Source organism: Seriola lalandi, unplaced genomic scaffold (assembly GCF_002814215.2).
Source record: "Seriola lalandi dorsalis isolate HSWRI2012SDOR001 ecotype SW California unplaced genomic scaffold, Sedor1 jcf7180002054829, whole genome shotgun sequence".
In the NCBI taxonomy this organism is placed as follows: domain Eukaryota; kingdom Metazoa; phylum Chordata; class Actinopteri; order Carangiformes; family Carangidae; genus Seriola; species Seriola lalandi.
In genome coordinates, this window is record NW_019525382.1 from 944,979 (window position 1) to 968,981 (window position 24,003).

The 24,003-nt window shown below is 40.1% G+C and overlaps 1 protein-coding gene across 1 annotated transcript in view; it reads right to left on the reverse strand.

The window, feature by feature from the left end:
- Positions 1-627: 627 nt before the first annotated feature.
- kdm4b (lysine (K)-specific demethylase 4B) overlaps positions 628-24,003 on the reverse strand; it is a 43,474-nt gene continuing 20,098 nt past the window's right edge. Inside the window, exons 8-22 of the mRNA XM_023426526.2 lie at positions 23,594-23,731; positions 16,919-17,115; positions 16,355-16,602; positions 15,458-15,693; positions 14,833-14,953; positions 13,531-13,691; positions 13,163-13,367; positions 11,011-11,087; positions 10,760-10,815; positions 10,205-10,313; positions 6,866-7,054; positions 6,181-6,357; positions 5,474-5,593; positions 3,811-3,903; positions 628-2,845 (exon numbers count right to left, since the gene is read on the reverse strand). Coding sequence (XP_023282294.1) covers positions 2,318-2,845; positions 3,811-3,903; positions 5,474-5,593; positions 6,181-6,357; positions 6,866-7,054; positions 10,205-10,313; positions 10,760-10,815; positions 11,011-11,087; positions 13,163-13,367; positions 13,531-13,691; positions 14,833-14,953; positions 15,458-15,693; positions 16,355-16,602; positions 16,919-17,115; positions 23,594-23,731 — 2,655 coding nt within the window. The 3' untranslated portion in view covers positions 628-2,317. The remainder of the gene's footprint in view (positions 2,846-3,810; positions 3,904-5,473; positions 5,594-6,180; positions 6,358-6,865; positions 7,055-10,204; positions 10,314-10,759; positions 10,816-11,010; positions 11,088-13,162; positions 13,368-13,530; positions 13,692-14,832; positions 14,954-15,457; positions 15,694-16,354; positions 16,603-16,918; positions 17,116-23,593; positions 23,732-24,003) is intronic.

Consider the following 24,003-nt stretch of genomic DNA (forward strand, 5'->3'; position numbering starts at 1 on the left):
TCCTCTAGACTGCTAAGGAAACAGTGGTCAACGCTAATATTGGCTACGTAGCACTAGCAATTGCAACAAATAGCTAGATGATCTGATACCACTCTCCAATTTGTTTGGTAAATACAGCACTACAGCTAGATGACAGATAGCTTACCATAAAGACTCAAACTGAACTGAAGGTACGGAATTATTTTCACCTATGGACAAAAAAAAGAAAAAAATTGCTATATTATACAAAGGAAGTGATCATTTTATAGCATAACTGTATTTACAAGATTGTTAGATCAATGTGATGACGCACCTTGATTTGTCACTTATTTAATGCAGTAGATTAACCAAAACCAGAGATTCCTATCTGGTTCATTTATGGATAACCGAGAACTCAGTTTCAAGAAAATTTAAAATGTATGTTGATTGATTTTATTGTATTATATTTATTATTAACTATCATTATTATTACTAATGAGCTGCTGGACACCTGAATTTCCCCTTGCTAACTATAACATCTAATGATCAGAAGGTGTTAGTAGTTACTGAGGAGACTCTCATTATTCTTCCACAGTTAGTCCAAAGATTTCGACCCAGAAACTACTTTTTGAATGTCTGGGCTACTGAACACACAAAACACAGAGGAGCTGGCAACTAGCAACCCACTTTAATCCCTATGAAATAAGTTTTCTCAACTGATGATCATTTGGATACAGGAACACATCTGTGTTCCAACATTTCGGTTGTCGTGACAGAAGAAAAACAAGGAGAAGGACATTTACAAATTTGATTCACGATACACAAGGCCTGCGGTATGTACAAGGTGACAGTGTTGGGAAATTTAGTCCATCAGTAGTTTATCTCTGTAGCACCTTTGTAGCACAAATCGGCCATATCCCGGAAAAAAAACACGTAGTTGTCGTTATAAACTGAGTAATATGCCTGCAAAAATCTGTCAAAAATAAAGGTATTAATATTTTTTTTTAGATCGGCCAAGTTTGTGAATTCATTTAAGAAAATGAACATAGAAAGGATACCGTCATAGAAAAAACAGACAACATTAACAATATACAATATTGATTAATACACAGAATTTAAACCAAAAATGGTACAAAATATTTCCAGATTTTAGGGTTCCTACATAATTTCCTATTTCCAGGAATCAGACATTTTCCATAATTTTATTCTTTAAACTGACTTCATAGTTTTGACCAGTTCATGTGCTACTAGGAGATAACGTGACAGTAAACAAAGATATCACTCAATATAGCAGATAAACTGTTAACAGGAGCAAATATGACAATAATAGCAACGGATATACATGTGCCAACTATGACTGAGGATAATTTTGAGGCAATTTTCCAGGCTGTTGTGTACTTTCTTAACTGCGCGAAGACTTGCATGTTAGAATTTATTTTCCACATGTAGGAACCCTGAGACAGTTTTGGGAGTGAAAAGTGGAGTCGCCAAATGACCATTTCAATGACGTCATTACATAAAAGATCTCTTCTGTTTACTACGGTGACACATCTACTAGTGTTTGCATTCAACATGTTTCTTCTATTACAAATAATTCTTTCAATATTTGACTAAGACATTTAAATACTGGGTTCCCCCTACAATACTTTTTTTTTTAAACCCCTTTTCCCCATTTACCTCTTGCAATCCGGCAATAAAACACCTTACTGAAAATATCCTGTAGATGGACATTGTGACACTTTCATTCCAAACAGTATTGAAGCCACAAGTGGCTGGATTGAAAAATAGATATTTTGTTGCTGGTTATTTGATTTGGAGAGAAAAGAAAAAAAAAAGTGTAGTCCACCAAGACCTCAATGCCGAGAGGTCATTATCGTAATTAGCTTCCTGTAGAAAGAAAAAGGGAGTGTGCTGTTACTGAATTAATGCAACGAGGTATGGAGTTGATACCACCCAGAGACGTATTCATATTAAGATGGAGGAGAAAAGCACAGCAGCTGACCAAAAACAAAACAAAAAAAAAACAAGACCTACCAAAAAATAAACGAAAACAAATAATAATAACAATAATAATAATAATTATAATTAATGTCAAAAATAAAAAAAGCCTTTTCCTCTTTAGCTGCTGCTTCAGAGCAGGCTAAAGCACCACTGCAAATACATTAACTCAAAAGTAGAAAAGTAGCATGCATTAAAAGAGTGCTCATGTGTCCGTGTCTTTTCCTGCTCCGGCCCTGAGCTTTCACGGCCAGTTAATACAGCACTCAGTACAATCCACCTCCATTAGCTTACTTCCTATTGGCTCAGTCTCCATTGACCAAGTAATAACATAGTGGAGTTGTGTTTTTTTTTTTTTTCTTTAATACAGGGGTCCGTGGCTATCGTCCTGAGGGAAATGTGAATGGAGGAGTGTCTCCATGTAGGAAACATAGCCACTGCTCGGCGTGTAGCTGTTGGACATGTGATGGGGTGGTGGGGGAGGGGACTGAGCAGACAGGAGGGGGTCAGAGTTCAATGTCGACTGAAAAGAGGTCGTCTGTGGAGTCAGCGTGGGGTCCGAGGCCAGGGATGACTCCGTTAGAGCGTCGGTGAGGCTGACGCTTGTGTCCATTGGGGTCTCAGCATCCATGCCGTTGGTTGGTGCGGCGGCGGCATCCTGTCGGGCCATGCTGGGCTGGGACAGAGGCTGTGAGGTCAGCGGTGTACTAATACTGTCATGATGTGCTGCTGGTGCTTCTACCGGGGCTGTAGTTAGGGGGCAGGCGGGCGGATTTGTTGTTTCCATGGGAGTCTCAGTGGGTGGGGCTGAACCCGAGGGCAGGCGGCGGCGTTTGGCTGCTTGGGCTTCATCTGCTGAGGGGACCTCCTCCTGAGGTACAGGTATGGCCTGAAAACAGACAGGTACATAATTAGGAAGTGATTTGTGTTCTCTCTATTTACTAGCGTGCACTGCCAATTTATATGTGTCTGAATTCTATACATGTGTCCACTATATATCACCCTCAAAAATTCTGATGGGCATACTTTACGCTACTTTTATATTATTTATTAGATAAAAAGATTAAATGTTAAAAAAAACCAAACAACTATATTTGATAATAACAATAACCATTAGTTGCAATTTGGTTTTCTTAGTCTTGTCTTTGAAACATCTTGCACTACTATGTGATAATAAATACATACTTTCATTTTGTCACAACAAATTGCTGGTGTGTGATCAGAGATTTGTTCCTAGTGGAGTTTGCAGATAAAACTCAGAACTAGTCAGTGGTTGTATTACTCTTTTGAAATGATGAACACTCACCTTAGCTTGGTTATACCAGTTACACAGTTTACAATATTTCCTGGTATGATTTTTCTCCATCAGCTGTTTTCCACTCTGGTTGCATAATGTGTATATTAATACACAATAATGTCAGACTGCATGAGTTCCTGAAAGACTAGAGCTCATGATCTGTCCTGTCCAATTGTCCAGTGAGGGTAGATTTACCTTTGATTAATCTATGAAATCTGTTATTAAGTGTCTTCAAAATTAACTGGGATTTTAAAAGTCAGCGCAGCCTGTATCTGTACAATTATTTATGGCAAACTTCTCTGGCATCAGAACCCTTTAGATGTTAAAGCTGCAATAAAGTTTCAGAAGTACATCAACACTCATTTACCAGATAAAATAGATATTTATTCAAACCAGCAGCCCACACATATAGGCCCACACACAGGCTGCAAAGTGCAAAGTTGTTTCCTTGAATAAAAGTTACTTATCTGCAACTACTTTTATCTAACAATACAAGACACTGTTGGGCTAACCCCTTCTTGCCATTTTCCGAAGCAGTATTTCAGTAAAATACTCACAAGTCGGGCTCGGACCCTCTTGGGCAGCTCCTGGTCCAGCTGATGGATCTCTGAGTGTTTTAGCATAAGCTGACTCTGATCCTGAAACTCAACCTGCACATGCATAATAAAACTCTGGATTAATCAACCAACATTTCCAACTCTCTCGTCCCCTGTGAGCAGAGTGAGCACAGTTGGCCACACATGATTGCCAAATACATTTGACTTGATAAATAAGTAGTTGAGACTAAATCAGGAGAAGGCTACACCGTCAGAACAGCAAGAGGACACATGAGCTGGTGATGAAGAAAAGAGTATCAAGGCGGCTAGGTGAGTAAAAACACAAACACTGGATCTCAGCCATCACAAATGGTTAATCAACAACCATGTGTTCTGTCAAAATGTCCTTGACCATGGCACTGAACCCCAAAGCTGCTTACTGACTGGAAATGACCGTCAGCTAAGTGTTTTTAAATATAAATGTAGATTTTAAAAAATCTTGAGCAAAAAATGACAAGGTCAGGGTTGTGTCCCTGAAACAGCTACAAGGTGGAGAATTGTTTTTTTTACTCATTGTAACAGTGTTCTTTGTCTCTAACGGGACTGAATTGTAACCTCCAGGCTACAAAGGGACATGAAAAAAAGCACAGAAAGATACAAAGCCGATTTATTTTCTAAAGGAAAATAAACCCTAACTTAGCAGCATCTGAGGAAACAAGATCGGGCCACAAAAACATGTCTGGAAATGTTTCCCCTGTATAATGAATAAAAACAAAAGCCTGGAAGACTGGTTCAATATTTCAAACATTATATTTCACGCATTTAATTGACGTTTTAATAAAGAGACTGAATGAGTCAGACATGGTTCAATGACTTATTCAGCAAGTCATCAAAATGTCTGTTCTGTGTGTACACGTGTGTATATTTGTGTGCATTCAGAATAACAGTTACAGATGTACTTACAAAACCAGTGTCACGGCAAAATCTAAGATTAACAATCTCATTTGACCTTGTCTGCTAATGCAATCCTGTACTCATGTACATAAATGACTATCAAGCTGGCCTCCTCTGACACCAGTCCCAGAATTGTCTTCTTCAATTCTGAATTTTCCACTTTGTAAGCACTCTTTATATTTACCCCATAAATTCCCCAGCATGCACCAGTGATCTCTGCACTTTACCTTTTAATGCCGCACTGTATCAAAATGCTCTGCCATAATCTACAGGGGCAGCCGAGCATTACACATGTTGATAAATACCAGAATTGGGACCCAAACCAGAGGGTGGCAAAGCCATGAGAAAGAGCACCCTGTTACTTAAAGTTCACAGGTTCAATCACTTCATGTCATGTGTAAATGATACTATTACTCACAGAGTACTTGCCTAGCTGTTTTTCCTGCACCACACCTTAGCGGCACTGTATTCAGACATGCATTTTGATTTGATGCAGGTTGATTTGACTTGGAAAGGTTGATACATTTACACATACTGCTGGCAGGAATTACACTGCTTACAGGCTTTTGAACAGTAGTTGCTTAGGAATGTGAACTGTTTTTTTGGTCCTCTTTCTTACATAAATTTACCTATCAACTGTGCAAGTCACAGAAACTAAAGTGTGATGTATTTTACAAGAGATGTATCCAGTCTGCTCAGAGAGATGTTATATTGTGTTTTTTCCCCTCACCTGGTAGAGCTTGTGGGTGTGCTGTTTGACAAAAGAAGCGTTGAGGATTTGACCCTCGGGCGTGCTGACCACGATCAACTCCCCTATTTCAGGAGGACCGCTACGTAGGCAGTCGTGACTCTGATGGAGGAAGGGAAAGAAGAGGATGTAGATAAGGTGGAAGAAATTGGTGAGAAACAGAGAATGTGGAGGAGATGGAAGAGAACTGATCATGTCATTTTACTAAACAAACTTTTAAAATGCTGATTAACTCAGGATTTAAAAATAACATTAAGTAATTGACCTGAGGCAGTTAGCAGACAGATTCAGTATATATATACTTTGACTAATGAAGGTTTTTTGGCAGGATTTTCATGAGGTCCCATCACTTTCCACTTGTGTTTTACTAAGCAGTGGAAAATTAAGTAAAATTTCCTTGATTGCATAAGTTTTGTTATTTTAAATTAGATTACATGATATAGTTCTTACATATTGTTTTTAGTTCAACCATTTTTCTCATAAGCAAACAGTGAAATTAAAGTTATGTTTGTATCTAACTTTAGAGCAGTGAGTCATTCTCAATGACTTTCATTTACTAAGATGCCTAAGCTACAAAGTAAACACCAGTTGCTAGGATATGTCTCTGGTTATAAAAGGCTCCATTTGTTGAAATTGTTTCTATAAATTATACAGAGGTAGGTGTGTAACTAAACTGTAAGAGAACTCACGAATATATTTTCTGGGTGCAGATTGTCACAGTATGAACCGTCGTCAAAGTTGACCTCGTAGAACGTCTGTGTTGCCATGCCGATGATGGTACAGTGGTAGTACCAGCCGTCAGCATTACGACCAATCACTCTCTGGCCCAGGTTCAGACACTGTGGGCCTTTGGGTGCTGTCCGCGGCTGGAAGGAGAGAAACCCAGACACAAGTTAAGACAGCTTTTTAAATTGCAAAATCAAACATGCCTAAATAAGAAGCATAAGATTGTTTTAAAAGACACAGGTGGTGATTTCTACTTTACAACGTAGTAGCGTTGCTACTTTCTCTCATTAACTTAAACCAGTGACTCTCCTACCCATTAGCACCTTTCACCAATCATTATGCTTCTGCTGCTTCAACAAAGATTTCAACCATTCCGACAACAATCGTTTCACAACACACACAAAAAACAGTGTGAAGTTTTCTCCACTTCGATGAAACCCAAAAGCTATTTTCCCTTCCACCACGTTGTATCCACTTTAAAAACAATCTCTGCATGCGACGTCTGCTCATAAAACATGACAACAGCAAAAAAAAATGTAATACAACATTTTTGAAAGCAATTTCAGGTAAGAGCCTATAATTTTGCAAAATCTCCTCTATCAAATCTTAAATAAAATAATGAACTTTAGTGGGTTGAGTTGCACTTACCTTTGGAGGGACCCTTTTATGTCTGTGGCAGGTGACAGACACCACATAGGGCCAGTCGGCAGGCTTCATGACCACTCCAGCAATTTGGGCGCAGGTGACATGGAAGGAGGTGGCACAGTTCTCGTATGAGCACTGGATGCAGGCGCCGCGGTTCTGATTGGCATTCTTGCCATGGCAGAACACACACTTCTGCAACAAGAACAAAAAACCAAAGACTTTTGGTTCGTGATTCAGGTTAGACACAAATCCCCCTTGACCTCATTATCTTATTTTTCCTTCTTGCATTCTCTTTCATGGATGTTCAAAGATTACAGGAATTTTATTACAGTCCTTAGTTTCAGGATCTTGCATTTGCAACTAAGGGTTACTTATTACACCAGGGAACCTGAAACTTCAGCTTTTTTACTATTATTTCATTCACTGCAAATTACTATGTGAAAAAATTCTCAGCTAAATGCTCAAATGTAATTCTGAAACAACACATAATAATAGGGACATAATAGGAACTAGGTAAACAACTGTTTTCATGACTACAGATGCTCCACATTTCTCAGAGTTCCTACTGAGGTTGTTGATACTGGAAATATTCAGAAAGAGATGTTAGGAAAAAAGTGTTCACCAGACAGGTAAATACTTAATACACAGAAATTTTGATCACAAATGTGGAAATCTTAGTACTTGATGTCATAAAACCTCGCCCAGCTATTCCAAGCAGGTGAACACCAGCACTGTGATTTAGCTACAAAAAGACAATTCCACTCTTTTATTCAGGTCTTTCATACTTTCACATATCAGGAGTTGTCGAGTATCACATGAAACAAAGATGATGGAGGAATCAGCAGTGTAACCATTTTCTCTTCTCTCAGATCTTTGATTCTGTTTGGTTCTCAGGTTTCTAATCATTAAAAATAGATTGAATGTTTTCAGCTTTCATAACATGCTCGTGCAGTTATCAGTGTCAGTGGCGTGGTGAGACTCTCTCCCCAACTTCTTTACAGAGCAACTTGGTGTTTGTTAACAGCAGCCTGAACACTCGCTGAGACATTCAAAACATGTTCCTCATCTCTCTTTTTTCTTCCATCCTTTTTTGTGACTTGCATCACTCGTTCAACCTCTGCTCTTACACAATCGTACAAGGAATTTGCCATTCTGCCTCGGAGCACTTCTCTTTTCTTTTTCAAATCCTTTCATTCCATCCCCACATCCTGACTGTGAAATTACCACCAGCCAACCAAATCTTTGCCCTCGTCCGCGAACCAGGTCGATTTCCCGCTGAGCCACTTTGACACATACCACCTTGGACTTACAACCCCACAACCTTCATTTCATTCACTTCCAATCCTTCAACCCTCCATGTCTTCTGCTCTTCGTCTTTACACTTCCCCTCCCCCTCCCTCATTTGTCCCCAGATTCAGTGAAAACTGAGAGAAGAAAAGAGAGAGAGAGAGAGAGAGAGAGAGAGAGAGAGAGAGAGAGAGAGAGAGAGAGAGATGAAAAGCCTGGATGCAACAAGGAAAGAGGGTAACAGCAGGAGAACAAGAGAGTCTGGTGTCTCAAATTGAGTTATATTCTCAATGCACAAAACCTTCAGGTGAGATCACCTTCCTTCAAATCCTTTGTGAAATCACCTGCCAAGAAATAAATCTGATTAGAGAAAAGTGCAATTATATACATTCCATTCATGACGCCATGCTTCAATTGAACAAACAGACTCAACCCATTATCCCACCAGCTTTGACAACCGTCTCATCTTATGTGCCTGATATCTTTCTGTGTACTTGGTTTATTGTGATTATCTATCATCAAACACCCAATCCCTCCCTTTTTCTTTCATCCTTCCCTCTCCAGCCTCCCTCTTCTGACAAATCACACGGCGACCGGCTGTAGCGCAGAACATGGGCGATCAATAAAAAATAAAAATTCTTTATTAAAGTGCCAATACTTCATTTTTTGGTGCAGGAAAAACGTACAACAGCTCTCAACGGAGCTGTACTGTGTGATATTTCACTGTATGCTATGGCTTATACTTTCCACCAGCTGGAATAGTTTTCCACTGCTCAAATCACAGACAGGCGATGACACGAGACCAGAGCATCATGGAAGAAATTCAGTAGCACCAAGGAACATTATTTGTATGTCCATTTGTTTGTTTATACCTCATCCAACCTTGCTGTTTTTATATGTACATTTAATCTCTTTCTCTTTGAAAGAAATCAACCAGAATCCACCTTATTTCACATTTTGGAGGCCTTTTTTAGTTGAATATGACAATGTCTGACTTTGGCCTCTGTTTGCCTAAAAAACATTGAATGCTAGTGACCACTACATCTACCCTTTCAAGTACACTGCTAACTCCAAAATTACAATAGTGGACGTGGAATAGAAGGTGGAAAACTCAACAATTATAACTTGGATTTGTGCCGTGCTACTTTGCCAGAGAAATTCCGAGATCCCAAAGACAAAAGTAGCTTGTGTGAAATCTCTCCGTCCCTGAAAAGCATACCTTCAAAGATGGGAAGAAAAACCACATATTGCTGAACACTGTGCAATATAAACGGGTTCCACGGGTGCGTGTTCACATTTGATCAGCCCAGTCATCCAAATCATTAGACCGCAGAGTTTCTTCTCATGGCCTTTTAAGAAGAGATGGAGGAAACCTGCTTTGACAGCACTCGGATGCAAATGTCACCCAGCTTGTCTTGGATAGATTATTCGGAGAGAAAGGGAGATTTGTGATAATGCACCAGCAAGCACTGCTGTTGCCTGTGAAGCGGGATAGCAGAAACTGGGAGGGAGAGATGGCAAGAGGAAAGGAAGGGAGGGGACGAGTTGTGTTCAAAGACGCGGCAGCAATGGGGAAATTACCTCCTGCCCACGGGATCGATGCAGTTCATTTGGCGCAGTGAGAAATGACAGCTGATTATTCAGCCATTCCCCTTAGCACATCTGTTTTACCCTGTGTCCTCTACAGCTCGCAAAAACATGATCTATCCATCCACCAGGGAAGGAGAGTGGGTAACGGAGAGTGACAGATACAGAGGCAGTGAGTGGGACAGACAGGAATTCGCTTAAAGGTAGACAAAGACTGTAGAAGTGAGAAAAGGAAATTAAGGATGAGATGAGACGACGTCATAAAAGTGAAGAAAGTAAGACAAAAGAAATGAATGGCTGCAGTAAGCAATGAGTACAAAGAAGTTTTTCAAATCTTCCTCAAAGAGAGAGAGGGAGATTGCCATTTGTAGGATAAAGGTGAGGATTTTAACTGTAAAGCTGTTTATACTTCACACTGCACCGTGGCAGTGATGAATAACTCTTTTCTTTACATCTGCCCCAACTTACCAGATTCTTGCGTGTTTCTGGAACAGCACTGACGTCCACTGGCTCCCTTTCAATGGCGTTGACGAAGCGAGCTTCAGCCACAGCGATGGCACAGATGACGTGGACCCACCTGTAGACACAGAGAGAAGGAGGGTTTGTGAAAATCAACAGAGGTAAAACTAATAGACATACAAGGCAGATCACTTCTGACTGTTTAAGACAATGACTGTCAGCATAATTTTCTGTGCATACATTACAAAGTCATTTCCACTGATAACAATACATGATGATTTTCATTTCAAAATTGTATCTATCTATGACGGGAAATAAATAAACAAATGCTTAAAAGAAAAACAGCAATCTCCTTAGATTTAATTTGTTAGATTTGTGGACGACTTTTTTTTTAATCCAGTCCTGCAAAATCAAAATAAGTTTTACTAATACTGTAGCTAAATGTGTGTCAGATCAGCTAGTCGTATTATTATTAGTGCTAATAATAAAAACCCTGGGGTTTTGTTATTAGTGAATTTGCAGATAATTTTGCACATGAAATAACCCCAAGCATGTGCCACTAACCGGTTATCTGTGGTAGTCTTCAAAGCTCCTCCCCGCAAATTGCAGAGACAACACTCCTGAAAAACAGAAAGCAAATGAGGATTAAGTTTCGGCAGTGAGGGAAATGGAGAACAAAGTGACACAGATCCATCGATTTTTTTTTTTTTTTTTTCATGAAGAAAGGGAGGCTGTGTAAGTGCATAAAGGCTCAACATCCTGTCAATTATGAGAAACCTGTTCTTTTTTTGGTGTAAGTTAGTGCTGCCACTCACCACTGTCCAGGCTCCTGCTTCACATCTGGAGCACATCCAGGAATCGCTGACAGAGTCTGGTTTTACACCATAACAACCTATAAGAGAGGAGAGATTAATGACTTAACATATCTTTCATTCATTCATCCATCCATTTTGAATTTCATGTTTCTAAAACACCATGTTCATGTAACACCTAGGCAGGTCTGAATGATTTTTAGTTGGATGTCCACTCCAATACAATGAGGAGTACAGGGATGGGGTGCAGGGCTGGTGTTTTTGACAGGAGTTCTTTCTGCTTCATGTCGTCTTATCAATAGCAGCGCTGCTTCCCCACAGCTGAGCCCAGCTCATCCCTGGATGACTAATGAACTGGCCTTTTTGAAGGTGCACTTCAGCTTTAGGGATAATAAGAACCCTGGAGGGTTGGTGTGTGCATTGTGTGTTACTGACTGTGCATGTGTGCACAAGCCCATGCTGTAATTCATGTGGTTGTATGTGCAACCTTACACAAAACAACCACACATGCAGACATTTGGAAAAGTAGATACTTTCTTATTATAAAACTAGATATTACATTCCCCATTATTTGAACAGATATTGTTTATCTGTGTCATGATTTGAAAACAAAAAAAACAAAACCAACTTATTTTTTGTAGAGATAACTGATGTTGACATTTGGCGATGAGAAGTAGAGCGAGTACAGAGAGAGCTCCCTGTGCTAACTCTCTCAGACACAATGTTAACAAGCTGCCTGTCCTTTCACACTTTCCTTTGACAGAAGCCATATGCTCTTAAAAAGTTGATTTGCTTTTTGAAATGTTTAAGCGTGGAAAGCAGAGTAAATAAGAGCTGGGGAAGTTTATGTTGCGCTGCCTTCAGAGAGGTCTTGTGTTGCATGAGCAGCCTCTTAGCTAGTTTAACACGAGTCAAGGAGAGTTAAACTATGGAGCCTCACTGAGTGTGGCAACAGGGGAATTAAGCTGACAGTTTGTTGCACTGTTGTGGTGGGGCCTCATCTTCGGTGCTTCTTATTTTTCCAGCACTATTCTCAGGGGTCCAGGGATGAAAAAAAAGTTGTGAATAGAGAAGAGCAGTGGAATACCCAGTAGAGCCTGTCTGTAAAGCTTGTCAGCCCATGTATGGTCTTGCAGCTGGCTGAGACCACAATTCTGAGTGTTATAAATCAGCAGCTAATGTACCACGGCTGAACAGAATCAAATTTAACTTTCCTGCTACTTCTCTCTCTCTCTTTTTTTTTTTTGTAAAATTTGAAATCCACAAAATATTGTTAACAAAAAAGAGCTTGTATGCTCTATTTCACAGCCATTAGGTCAGGGTTTTTCCTGCATAGAAAATTGCGAGGCAACCGCCTCCGTCAAATTTCCAAGCACAACCAGCTTCTTGAAAAGTTTCCCTAAATTAACATTACATCCCATTGTGTATGTTTTTTTTGCAGAAATGTCTCAAATCACAGATTATTTTAAAAAGGGGAGGGGGAGAATTGCGAGGAAAGGTGAAACAGTGCAGAGTGCATACATCATTAGTTCTTCTAATATGGGAGAAAATGTTAATTCATTTTACTGATGAGATACGGTTAATTTGTCAGGACTGAAAGTAGGCCTAGTTCTCAGCCAAGTGGAAGGTGCCGGTGGAGGGGAAGATCAGAGCGCGAGAGAGGAGTCAAGGCGAGAGTACCAAGTCTTTAGGAGCGCATTAATGAGTATATTAAAGCCGATGTTTACATTATTTTAACATGACTTTTTATTCATCTTATCAGATGTTCTCAAAAGCATAGAATAAGTGGCTTTGACCCGCAGTGGCTGGAGAGATAATGAAAATATCTTCCCCATTGTGCGGCTTTGTACCACCCCCGCCTAATTTTCGGCATAGGGTTTTTATCAGATTTGTTACATAAAAACAATAAATGGGGACAAATGTACTAAGACAACATTCCAAAATCCTTAAAAACCAAAATGATCTATGCCTCAGAGGCTACACTCACATCCTGGTGCTGCTTCAGCTAGAAAGCTTTACGCAACTTCAGGATTGTTGATTTTTCATTAACAGGTTACAAATAATGTGTTCTGCTCAGATTCACTTATACAGCTCATCTAAAAAAAATCATGTCAACTTATTACTCCATTGCTGTATTAAAAGATTTTATACTTACTGGCATGAACCTGCATTTTGCAAGATGAACAGCGGATCAGAAGACTGGTTCCATCCTCTCCAATGTGATAGTTGGTGGGTGGAGGCTCTGTGTTTCCTGCTCCGACACTGAAGCACATCTCTGGGACCAACGGACGAGTCATACTGCCATGATGGGGAGGGGAGGTGCGCGGGGTGTCGTTCGCAACGGAGATGTCTTTCTGTGGCTGGAAAGGCCAGAAGAAAGATGATTGTGATTATATGTTAGCCTTTTATAAGGTTGGGATGAATGGAAATAACATCACCAATACCACCAGTAACCTTCTTAACTGTTACTATCACTACCATTACTACTTCAACACATATTTCTGCTGCAGTGAGTGGCTGTACCTTAGTGTAGGGGCAGAAGAGTGAACAGATAGCACAGTGTGGTTGGAGCGCTGCCACTGCAATGTTGAAGGCTTTCTCTGCCAGGAAGTTGGGTGAGTGATTCTGCCACAGGTGCTCCTGTTTCTTCATGTTGCTGTCAAGTGGCATAGGGGAAGACAGCTCTGCGGGTAAGAAATAAAATACATCAGAGTTCTGCAGCAAAAGGAGACCATCATCTGCGGTAAGTGACACATACTGAAGACAAGTCAGAAGATTCATTATCACTAATCATTTGTTGTCTTTTTTTTTGTCGGAAATGCATATGAAGCATTTTTGGAAAGACCCTTGCCAAGAGACAAAAATAGCAGATTGTGTTCCAGACAACAACAACAACAACAACAACAACAACAACAACAACAACACTCCTGAATTATTGGCTGATGAACACAAATAGCAGAGACATCAACAACTCTCTGCTGTGGGCCAGGAATCAATTTAGCAGTGAAGCCCCTTAAGCTACTGATCCAGACAGTTTGTTAGACCTGGAAAGAAGGCAGGACAATCTTTTTTACAAGATTCCCATTTAGCTCTGTCTTTGCTCCCACCACCGGGCCTCTCTTTCTCCTTGTCCCCCATCCACTCTTCTGAAGGACAGGCCCTGAGCCGGGTCCCCTGCTGCCGACTTAAAGTGACTTTGAAAGCAGGTAATTGGAAGTCATGATCCCCGGATCAATAAGTGTCAGTCAGAAAATGGGGAAAAATAAATAAATAATAAGTCAAGAGGGAGGAGAGGAAAAAGAAGCCTTGCAGTCTTGATTTCATTATCCCCACAGGGAGCTTTAGTCCTGCTTGTTTTTCTTTCTCCAGATCAATAATCAAAAACAAAAATGTTGTCTTCTTTATTCTTCAAGTACCGTGATGGAGAAGACAATGAGTGAGATGAATAACGAGGAGGGCACGGGGGAAAAAAAGGAGGATCTAAGATGGATGGAGAACTGTGAGGGTTCAACTGATAGAGCTCTTGCACATCATGTTTTGATATTTGATACATTTTTGTGAATCTGTAACAGTTTCATTTCAATAATTATTTTATAACTCACTCTTTTGACTTTTATTTCTATTCATGTCAAAGAAGAATTGAACAGAATTTACACCACATGACAGCTTGTTTCTCAACTGTAGCTCAGATTTATCAAATTTATGTATGTGGGTTAGCAACTCATTAAAGAAGGGTGACTTCCCCTGAGTTTAAAGTATATATATCTATATTAAAATATACTGAAGATTGAATAAATATGCAACGATGGACACAGAACCACATACCTTTGTCACTGGTCGGTTCTTGCTTGACAATGGACAGAGGGGAGCGCATGGGTGGCTTGCTGAGGGGGTGACGGCGACTCTTTTTCACCTCTGTTGGCATCTTCATCTTGGAGTAGCATGCCTGATAAAACATAAGTTTGTTTCATTATGTGAGTGTGTTTTTAACCTTGTAATGGGAAGCAGAAAATATAAATATATAATATTGTTTTCAACATGTTCAAGTCTTGACTTCAATTTTGTAAATTTGCTGTGGGCAAATATGTTAAAGTCATAAAACAACTGGAAAAATGTATCATTAGTGCAGCTGTAAGTTTTCAAACATTATCTACATAAGGCTAATTTGTTATGCAATCACATTAATAAAAGTATCCTACATTCTGAATCTTGGATTTTATTTGTGTATTATACTGTGTAATATTGTGGTGATTTTTTTCTTGAATTAAACAGCATTACCTGCAACTGTTGCAGAAAGCTGTTAAGATGAAGATGTCCAGCTCTATTTTCAGCAAGCTCCATCATTTGTGCAATAAAATACCAGAAACTGTGCAACTTTGCCTTTTACAAATCAAAAAGGAAAAATCTATTAACTTTCAGTCATGAACAATCTCACCAGGGTGGCACTCACATCTAGCTTGTTGTCCGCTGGGATGTCACTCTGACTTGAGGTTAGAGGTTTCCCAACCTCTGGATGACTGACCATGGCGTTCTTTGAATTCCTGATGCCAGATGTAGCAAACTGCTCAAATGCTTCCTCAAATCCAGTGATGGAGTTGTGGGTATTTGACATCTTCTTTGGCTTTTTCTGCTTCTTTTTCTCACTGTCGTCTGTCAAGCTCTGTGGTTTGGCCTCAGGTTCTTGTGCTATGTGAAAAAAAACATGATCATGGTCTGCACTGATTTCACAAGTGAGACTGTTAGTAGACTTTGATAGGAAAGCACCTGGGAGTAAATATTTACTGATATGTATGAAAAAAGAAAGTTTTGGCTCGGTCATGTCGACCTGGACAGTTTTGTTCCTGTATCTCTGCCAACGAGTTGTGTGGAGTGTATAAATGAGAAATGATTTCTGTATTAGTTTTGTGTCACTTGCACATGTACTGAGTATTCTCCTTGAACATTAAAAAGAGTAAGTAAAGGAGCATTTAATCAATTTCACTCTGCTTAAATTATTCTGTATTCATGAGATATAGAGAAGAATTTCCCTCACAGCTGGCAAAGAGAAGAGGAGGAAAAAAACTTCAGAGGAAGGTGAAAAGGTAATAGACTGGATGATTTACAGTGATTATGGGAATGGGGACTTTGCTGAGGGGGTGAGAAATAAAGAGCTTTGGATTTGGAACGTTCCATTTCAAATTTTTTTTTTTTAATCAAAGCAGTTACTCTGATTTCATGCTGCAAATACACAAAGTTCTTTGCATTCATCTAGTGCTATGCTGTATTACACTTTGGCTTACACTCTGAATCTCTTGTTTTGTGTGTTTACATAAACAAACTACAATCTAACTGCCAATATCATCCTCACCCTCTACGGCCGGAGTCCCAGCTGCTTTAGCAGCAGCCTCAGCGGCCTCCTGCTCCTCACGCTCCATGGCCTCCAGGGTCATCATGGCCTCTCTGGCGAGACGCTCCTCCCTCTCCTGCCTCCGCTGGGCCTCACGCTCCTCCACCTGACGTTGGTACTCAGCAGCATTTAGTTCAATGCCTTCCTCTGCCAGCACCTTCACCTCCTCCAGCTTTAGACGACGGAACTGCTTCATCTTCTGCATGGCCCTGGGATAGTGCAGAGAGACAGGTGAGTAAAAAGATTCACATAATGTCCTTTTGAGAACACACACACAAACACTCGTGGGAGAGAAATCTTCACCAGGGCCACATGAGTGCAGAGCCTCAACCACACAATTTGAGGTTCCAATAAAACTCTTGTCTATTGAGTTCAATGCTTATCTGATTCATGGTTTTGCCTCAGAAACTCGTGCATGTTATATATGGCAATTTTAGAATTGGCACACATCTAAAATAGGGCGTAAATACTATGATCATGTATAGAGAAACTACATCATTCAGTGTATGTAGCTTGACCTCTCACCTTCGGAGGAGGTTTTCTCGGAAGGTGACACGATGCTGCCTCCAGCGTTCTAGTTCGGGGCTGCTGAGCTCGGTGGCCTTAAGATGGTCTAACACCATGGAGTCTTTGCCCTGCTTCCATAGCTCATAGCGATCAGGCTGCAAGCAGCGCACAAAAACATCCATGGAGATCTTCACCATGTCCTTACGACAGGTACACTGGGGGGGGGACAGCAGAGACAGAGGAGATGACTGTATGTTAGAGTGGGGAATAGCTCCAGGTAGGGCAGGAATAAACAGTTGTCCACAGCAAACAAACAAACAAACAAAAAGCATATTAATTCCTGGTCAAACGGCACCTGTGAACCACTGTCGTATCACATTCAGGTTTTTCAGAGCGTAATCCTCCACAGTGGTAGAATACTGATGTTTGTCTACATATAGAGGGGGTGCTACACAATTTTAGCTACACGTCACAAATGTTTGACTCACAACTCAGCAGTGAGTGATTAGAAAAGAGGAGGCAACCTTCTGTGACAAACTGATGAAGAAAGACAAAAAACACCACAGTGGGAGGAAAGAAACAGAAATCACATTTTGCAGAGATGTTTCTTTAACTTAGATTTATATAAAGAATTTCCAATGTTTCATAATCAATATATCATTGCATCCATTTTTTAAGAAGTGTGTTATGCACTCAGCCAAGAACATGTCTCTATTCTACCTAAAAGCCTTTTGGATGAGAGTTGTAATGTCTTCAATAAGTCCAGTTGCCTTTGTTTAGCTCGTACCACGATGACTGAGAATCTTCACAGACATGCAATGAAAGTTAAAACTGTGAATGTTCTCAGATTCTGCTTTTGGAATGTCATATTGAGAGAGAGACATTATCTAGGCTACATTAATGCAGCCAGTGTGTAGGATTTACAACTTTACTTACTAATGACAGTTGGCCTTGAATGGTATAGTACATAATTCTGCATCACTGAAAAAGCACTGAAAAGAGCAGTGTGTACGAGCAGTTAAATAGAGTCAGGTTCGTTAGCTAACCTGAGCTGACACGATAACTGTAACCATAGGGACAGTTAGTACACACCTGAGGTGACAACTGTTGTAGATTTTAGGTATTTTTGCCACAATTTACCCTCGAAACAACAGCATGTGCTTAGTTTAGAGTTTAGAGTGCAGCATTTGGGTTACTTTAACAACAAAAACCCAACTGGACTTGCCAACAAGCAGTTGCCCCATGGGGGCTGTTGTATATGTAGCATCAAGCAAAGTTACTCTGTGGTAGAGAATAAAATAAGGCAGGTAATAAGACCTGGTAATGCGGTACTGTGCAGATTTCCTATGTAGTGTAAATGAGACTGACAGCTGCATCTGGTAACCACTCAAGACTTCAAAATGCCTCCACAAATCTTCATAATGACATTGCCGGTGAATGAATCATTCTGCTGACTGTAGTGACAGAGCTGTTAAATGAAACCACAGTGCTGTATATAAGCAAAGGGAAAATGGCAGGTACAGCATAAAGAAGTTTGGGAATGATGGAAGCAAAAGGAAGGAGATGAAACAAACAAAGAGAGAGAGAGAGAGAGAGAGAGAGAAAGAAAGAAAATATTTTCTTTTGTGCCTTGCTTGCTGTATTACATTCTGGCCCTATTATTTCCCGAGTTGTGCGGAGAGCCTTATGTTCAATTACTGGAAACACTGCAGCTCTCCCTCCCCAGCAAAACAATATCCTGCCTACATCTCATCTAGACACCACTTGACAGACGGAAACATTAAAATATGGTGTCGGGTGGAGGGTGTTGGAGCGGGAAGTGGGAGGGCAGATGGGAGCAAGTGAGCATGGGCACAGCTGATTGTTACCATTGTGAAACTTTTAGTGGAAACAGTGCCGTGTCAGGAAACTACAAACGCAAAAGAACACCAGATAAATATAACCCTTACACCATCTTGCAAAATTTGCCATTTTCATTTGTAAATGGGAATAAAGGCTCATTTTATTTTTTATGTAACTATTAAGAGGTTATGGAGATTGTTGCCATCCTCAGGGGCCAGGACGAGTTACACTTTATTATCATATAAAAACTTAATTAAAGGAGGGAAACACATTTGGAGATGCACAAGATCTGGGAAAACAAAAACTCACCCTGAGGCAGGCAGTCAATGAGCCCTGAAGTATACTTGGGCTCCTAATGAAGCTAAATTGTTGCAGCAACAGAAAACCAAGAGCCTGGGGACTTTCTATGGACTCAGTGGACTGGATGCGCCAAGTACTAATGACAAAACAGGGCTTGAGTCTGACCTGTCTGACCTGACTCACAGTAGCTGTGAGCTTTTGATTATACAGAATTCTTTATGCTTGCTTTGATCACACTTTTGCTGAGGACATAAATAACCAGGAAGAAGATCCAAACAATAAGGAATGATTGGAGAGGTAATTAAAAACTGTTAAGAAGTTTAATGCAGAATACACCAAACAGCAGGGCCGTATATCATCCAGCTGTTTATGCTATTGAACATACTGTGAAAAGAGACAAAAACTTATCTGAAGCCATCTTTGCATGTGTGTCTCTTCCATAAATGTTTCTAAGGTTTTTCACTGAGATGCATCCTGCAGAAAAATGCTGACCAAGTTTAAATAATGACTAAATTGCTCTCATTTTTCTTAGCCTCCCACTTGTTTCATTCCCTTCTCTATCTCCTCATATACAACCCAATCAACAACAGCTGCTTAATGTGCTGAAAAGAAAAGGGGAAGATTAAAAAAAAAAAAAAAAATCAGTAAGCAATGTAGAAATGGTAATTAGTAAGCTGTGTATGGCTTTCACAACTGCAGACCCAACTATGTGCATAACAAACAGTATATACAGTTCAGTGTTGCTGCATCTGTCGAGTTTATTTTTATGTTGCACCAAGTTTTCTGCTGTAAATGTCAGTGATATTTCAACTGTGATGAAACAGTATCCACTAATCTCACTGTGCTGCCAGAAGTCTCTGGTCTCCTCTCCTCACGACTAAAGACTGTCCTTCATTACAATATGGCTGCCCTCTACTGGCAGTGGATGGTGACAGGCTGGACTGGGTATTACAGAGCCTGTCTTGATTTGATGTGTCCATCCTTTAGATAAGCTCAACAGTCAACTACATAAAATGTAAATTAACTACAAACAGAAAAAAAGTTGCAATTCCCCCACCTGGAATAGCATCTTCCAGGGTGGTCCATTTCCCAGTAGAGAAAATAAGAGGCTATATCACCAATATCAAGACAACGTGATAGGAGTCTAATCTTTCAATAACATTAAGACACAGTGATATCTCTGTGCTTGTTATGTTATTGTGCTACTTTAATAAGCAAGTGGGTTCATTAGGGCTTGATATCAGTAAAATTTTAATTTAGAAATTGCAAGTTTAAATCGCTTCAAGTCATATCTGTAATGCACTGGGGTTAAAGGTGGCAAATTCTGCCTTTGGGCTATTTCACATCTTACAAACACCTAGAGCATAGTTGTGATTATGGGTGTCATTATGGGTGAAATCACAGGTTTCTAATGTGATAATGAAAGTCTAGGTAAAACATCTTTGTTGAGTGTGTGTGACATACTTACTGTGAAACTCTAATATGATGACACCAACTGCCCTTGTAAAGGTTTGTGTGGCAGATAATCTTCTTTTAATGGTCTTGGTCAATTATTTTTCCAATTTTATTATGTTTCCTATTGAGGATGTGAGTTTTTTTTCTGTGGGCAGTTTGTTCTGGGCTCTAAGCAGTGTTTGATGTAAGACCAATCATCGTCCCTTACCCGTTTAATAATGCAGTAAGTCTACTACTAAGAGAGCGCATTTTGTTTATTGGTTATCGTTGACATAGGTTGCACATAAAGCCTAATAAAAATTCAGCATGTCCAATCACAGCATGTCTGGGCTCGCCAAAACAAGACAAGTCTGCAAACAAATATAAAAAAGATGGAGTGAGTCATCTGCAATTCACTTTCAAGATGAAAAAGTGATGTGATTTAGTCTGGGAACTGGGAGGATGATTTCTGCTCCTCTCCCAGACAGAAAAAAAAACCGCCCTGGAAACCTCAGGGAACAGTGTGACTGAGCACCAAATGAACAGAGAAAGGCTCTCATTGAGAATACTATAGATCCATAACACAGAAACTGTTAACATTGAACAACATTAATGGCTCGGCAGACATAACTACTTTCAGAAATAATCTGCAAGATCCTTTCTACCATCTTCAGTGCTTCAGTTGGCTCACTGCTGAGCTGTTTTCTACCAAACTTATTTTCCTCTTCATTCCAAACAAACTAGTTTAACCACTTACCAGAGAGACGGGCTTAACATGACACCTCGGTACATGCACACACACAGCATGAAAGAAGTACTGACACTAGGGCTGCTTTGACTGCAGGTGTTAACTTAGTAAGTCAGAAAGATGGGTCAACAGTTGAGGAGCTTGTATTTAAGAAGACTGAGATATGAAGTACGTCCAAGCTCACTTGCTCTTTCTCTTTCTCAGCCCCCAAACAGTGACAAATTTGATACAGAGCCCCACTGTTCACTGTCCCGTTTGCTGCTGACAGACTAGAGCTCAGTAGGGGAAGGATGGGAGAGGGAGGAGAACGAGTTAGCAGATGAGTCAAGGATAAGAGAGAGATAAGAGAAAGGGACAGTTAAGAGAGAGTGAGAGAGAGTGAGAGACTTCCTTGTTGACAAGCAAGAAGATTTAGGGGAGGTATATAAAACTACTGCCTGTGTATCTATCTATCTATCTATCTTTCTATCTATAATAAACCAAATGATATCTATCTCTAAAATCTAGGAATTAATTTTTCCCCTCATCAATCTAGATTCAAGAATTCAAAAATAAATTCAATTCAAGAGAATTTTTTGAATACTCACTGTACTGTATTTAAAAACCTGACTTTCAAGTCATTTCAGTCATCATTTTTGATAGTTTGTACAAATACACTGTTTAGATGTGTCTTTAGTCACTATTCACTCTTGAGAACTAGAACCATGGCAAAAACGCCATCGAATCTAATCTAGTAATGAAGTTGCTGAACAAGCCAAAAGCCAGACAATTTAGATAATTTTTGTTTTGTTTTTCAGTATAGTTTTTAGCATGATAATCCTGTCAAGAGAGAAGCTTCTGTTACTAACAAAAAACAACAAATGTTGCATTAACATCAGTTTTAGAACAAACTTATTAATGAAGAAAGTTCACTTCCAACAGGTCATATGCCATTTTTGCCAGCCATACTCAAAGGGTCGTTGAGCCTCTCTTCTTACTCAGAGGGATTCACAGTGAGGTTCAGCATTTTGCTAGAGAACAGACAGAATGAGTGCTGCTGGGACTAAATTTAAGCAGCACTGGTTACGAGACAATTTCTGTAACCGCTATGCTACCACACCAACCTAAGAGAATGAAAATGTCTGTGTAGGAGACAAAGAGAAAGAGAAAGAGAAAGACGGACGGACAGAAAGAGCCTGTCTCACTGGCTGAGCTGTTCTCTTTCACATTCCTCTGATTCTCTACATGTGGTGCCGCGCTGTCAATTTGTCGACTCGGATTAGCAGTACAGAGTGGACCACTCTTCTTTATCAGACTGAGACAAGTGTAGTGGAGACGCTCCTTTGAGCACTGGGTTGGGCAGTTTGGGGGGGGGGCTGCTAGAGCCTGGACTACTGGTTCTTAAATTACAACTGGCCACATGGGTAACGTAGGAAGGCCGAGAATGAGAAACAGGGAGATGTACTTCTGCAAACTGGCACCTCATAAATCTGACATGCAGCCAAGTAAAGAAAAAGCTGGGAAATGGGGTGCGCACATGCACACACACACACACACACACACGTGAACACTCAAGGAAAGACAGGAGGAACTGAACAGGAAAATGAAGTGGAATGTATTGAAAAGAGACAAGGGGGGAGGTTCTTCCAGGGGACATTGTGGTTGTGCTGCCGTCCACAACCAACCCATGCCCTGTCAATTTCATGCTCAGCAGCCTACAGGCAAAGAGGCAGTTTGCGTCAATGGAAGGATGCAAGGGTATGGTTAGTGTCGGTAACAGATGGTGTGCAGCAGTGAACGAGACATTGCTTTTATATTTTGATATGATCTATTACTTCATCCCTTCAGACAAGCAAGTTGCCGCTGAATCACTCATCAGATCAAACCTCCTCGTGTGGCGTGTCTACATTTCCCTGCAGAGTGTTTGTGTGATGATGATGATTTTCATTTTAGGTGCAGGTTTCCATATGTCTACTTTCACTCCAAATCTTATTCCTTTTTTCACTGACGCTGCTGATGCAATTAGTTTTCTGACAACTGCCTAAATCTAGAGAAAATGTTTATAATTTATAAAATTTTTTCCCCCAGCCAGTCAACCTGCCAATACCACATCCAAACTGGTATTTAGCTGTAGCATCCATATTGACTCAGGTAGACCTACATTCCCTTAGAAGTGACTTCTGCTCACCTGCTTTACCTTTCCAATCCTTCCAAAAAAGACACAAAAATGTACTATTTCCCATAATTTGAGACTTTCCAGACACAAATGTATGACTTTCAGTTAAATTTCCAGATTTTACAAATTTAACAAAGTGGACAGAATTTTATCTCTCAGTGACATCTTGTCATTGCTACAGAACAGGATATACCATCAGTCTGTCTTATCTTACCTGGGTGGCCATCTTGCCATAGTCTACCCAGCGCAGAGTGGCAAAGTTTGTGGACTCTGCACAGTTGAAGCCATGGTTGAAGCCAGCATGGTAGCCATAAGGAAAGGTGATCATAAACTCCCCTTCATTCTGAGTTATCTGTTGAGAAATAACAAAAAAATGATAAAACATAAATTTCCATCTGTGTTATGTGAACCTAATTCCAACTGAATCCCAATCAAATTCATCTGGAGATGAAGAAAATCCCTGGTCACATTCATGGGTCTACTGCTGTATCCAATAAAGACAACTATGCATCTCATTAATCCACTGGCTAAATAAAAACTAATTAGGTCTCTCATTAAGGCCACTATTAATGTTTGTTTTAATTGGTTTGGGAGACAACACTTAAACACTTACATTTGTTGCGA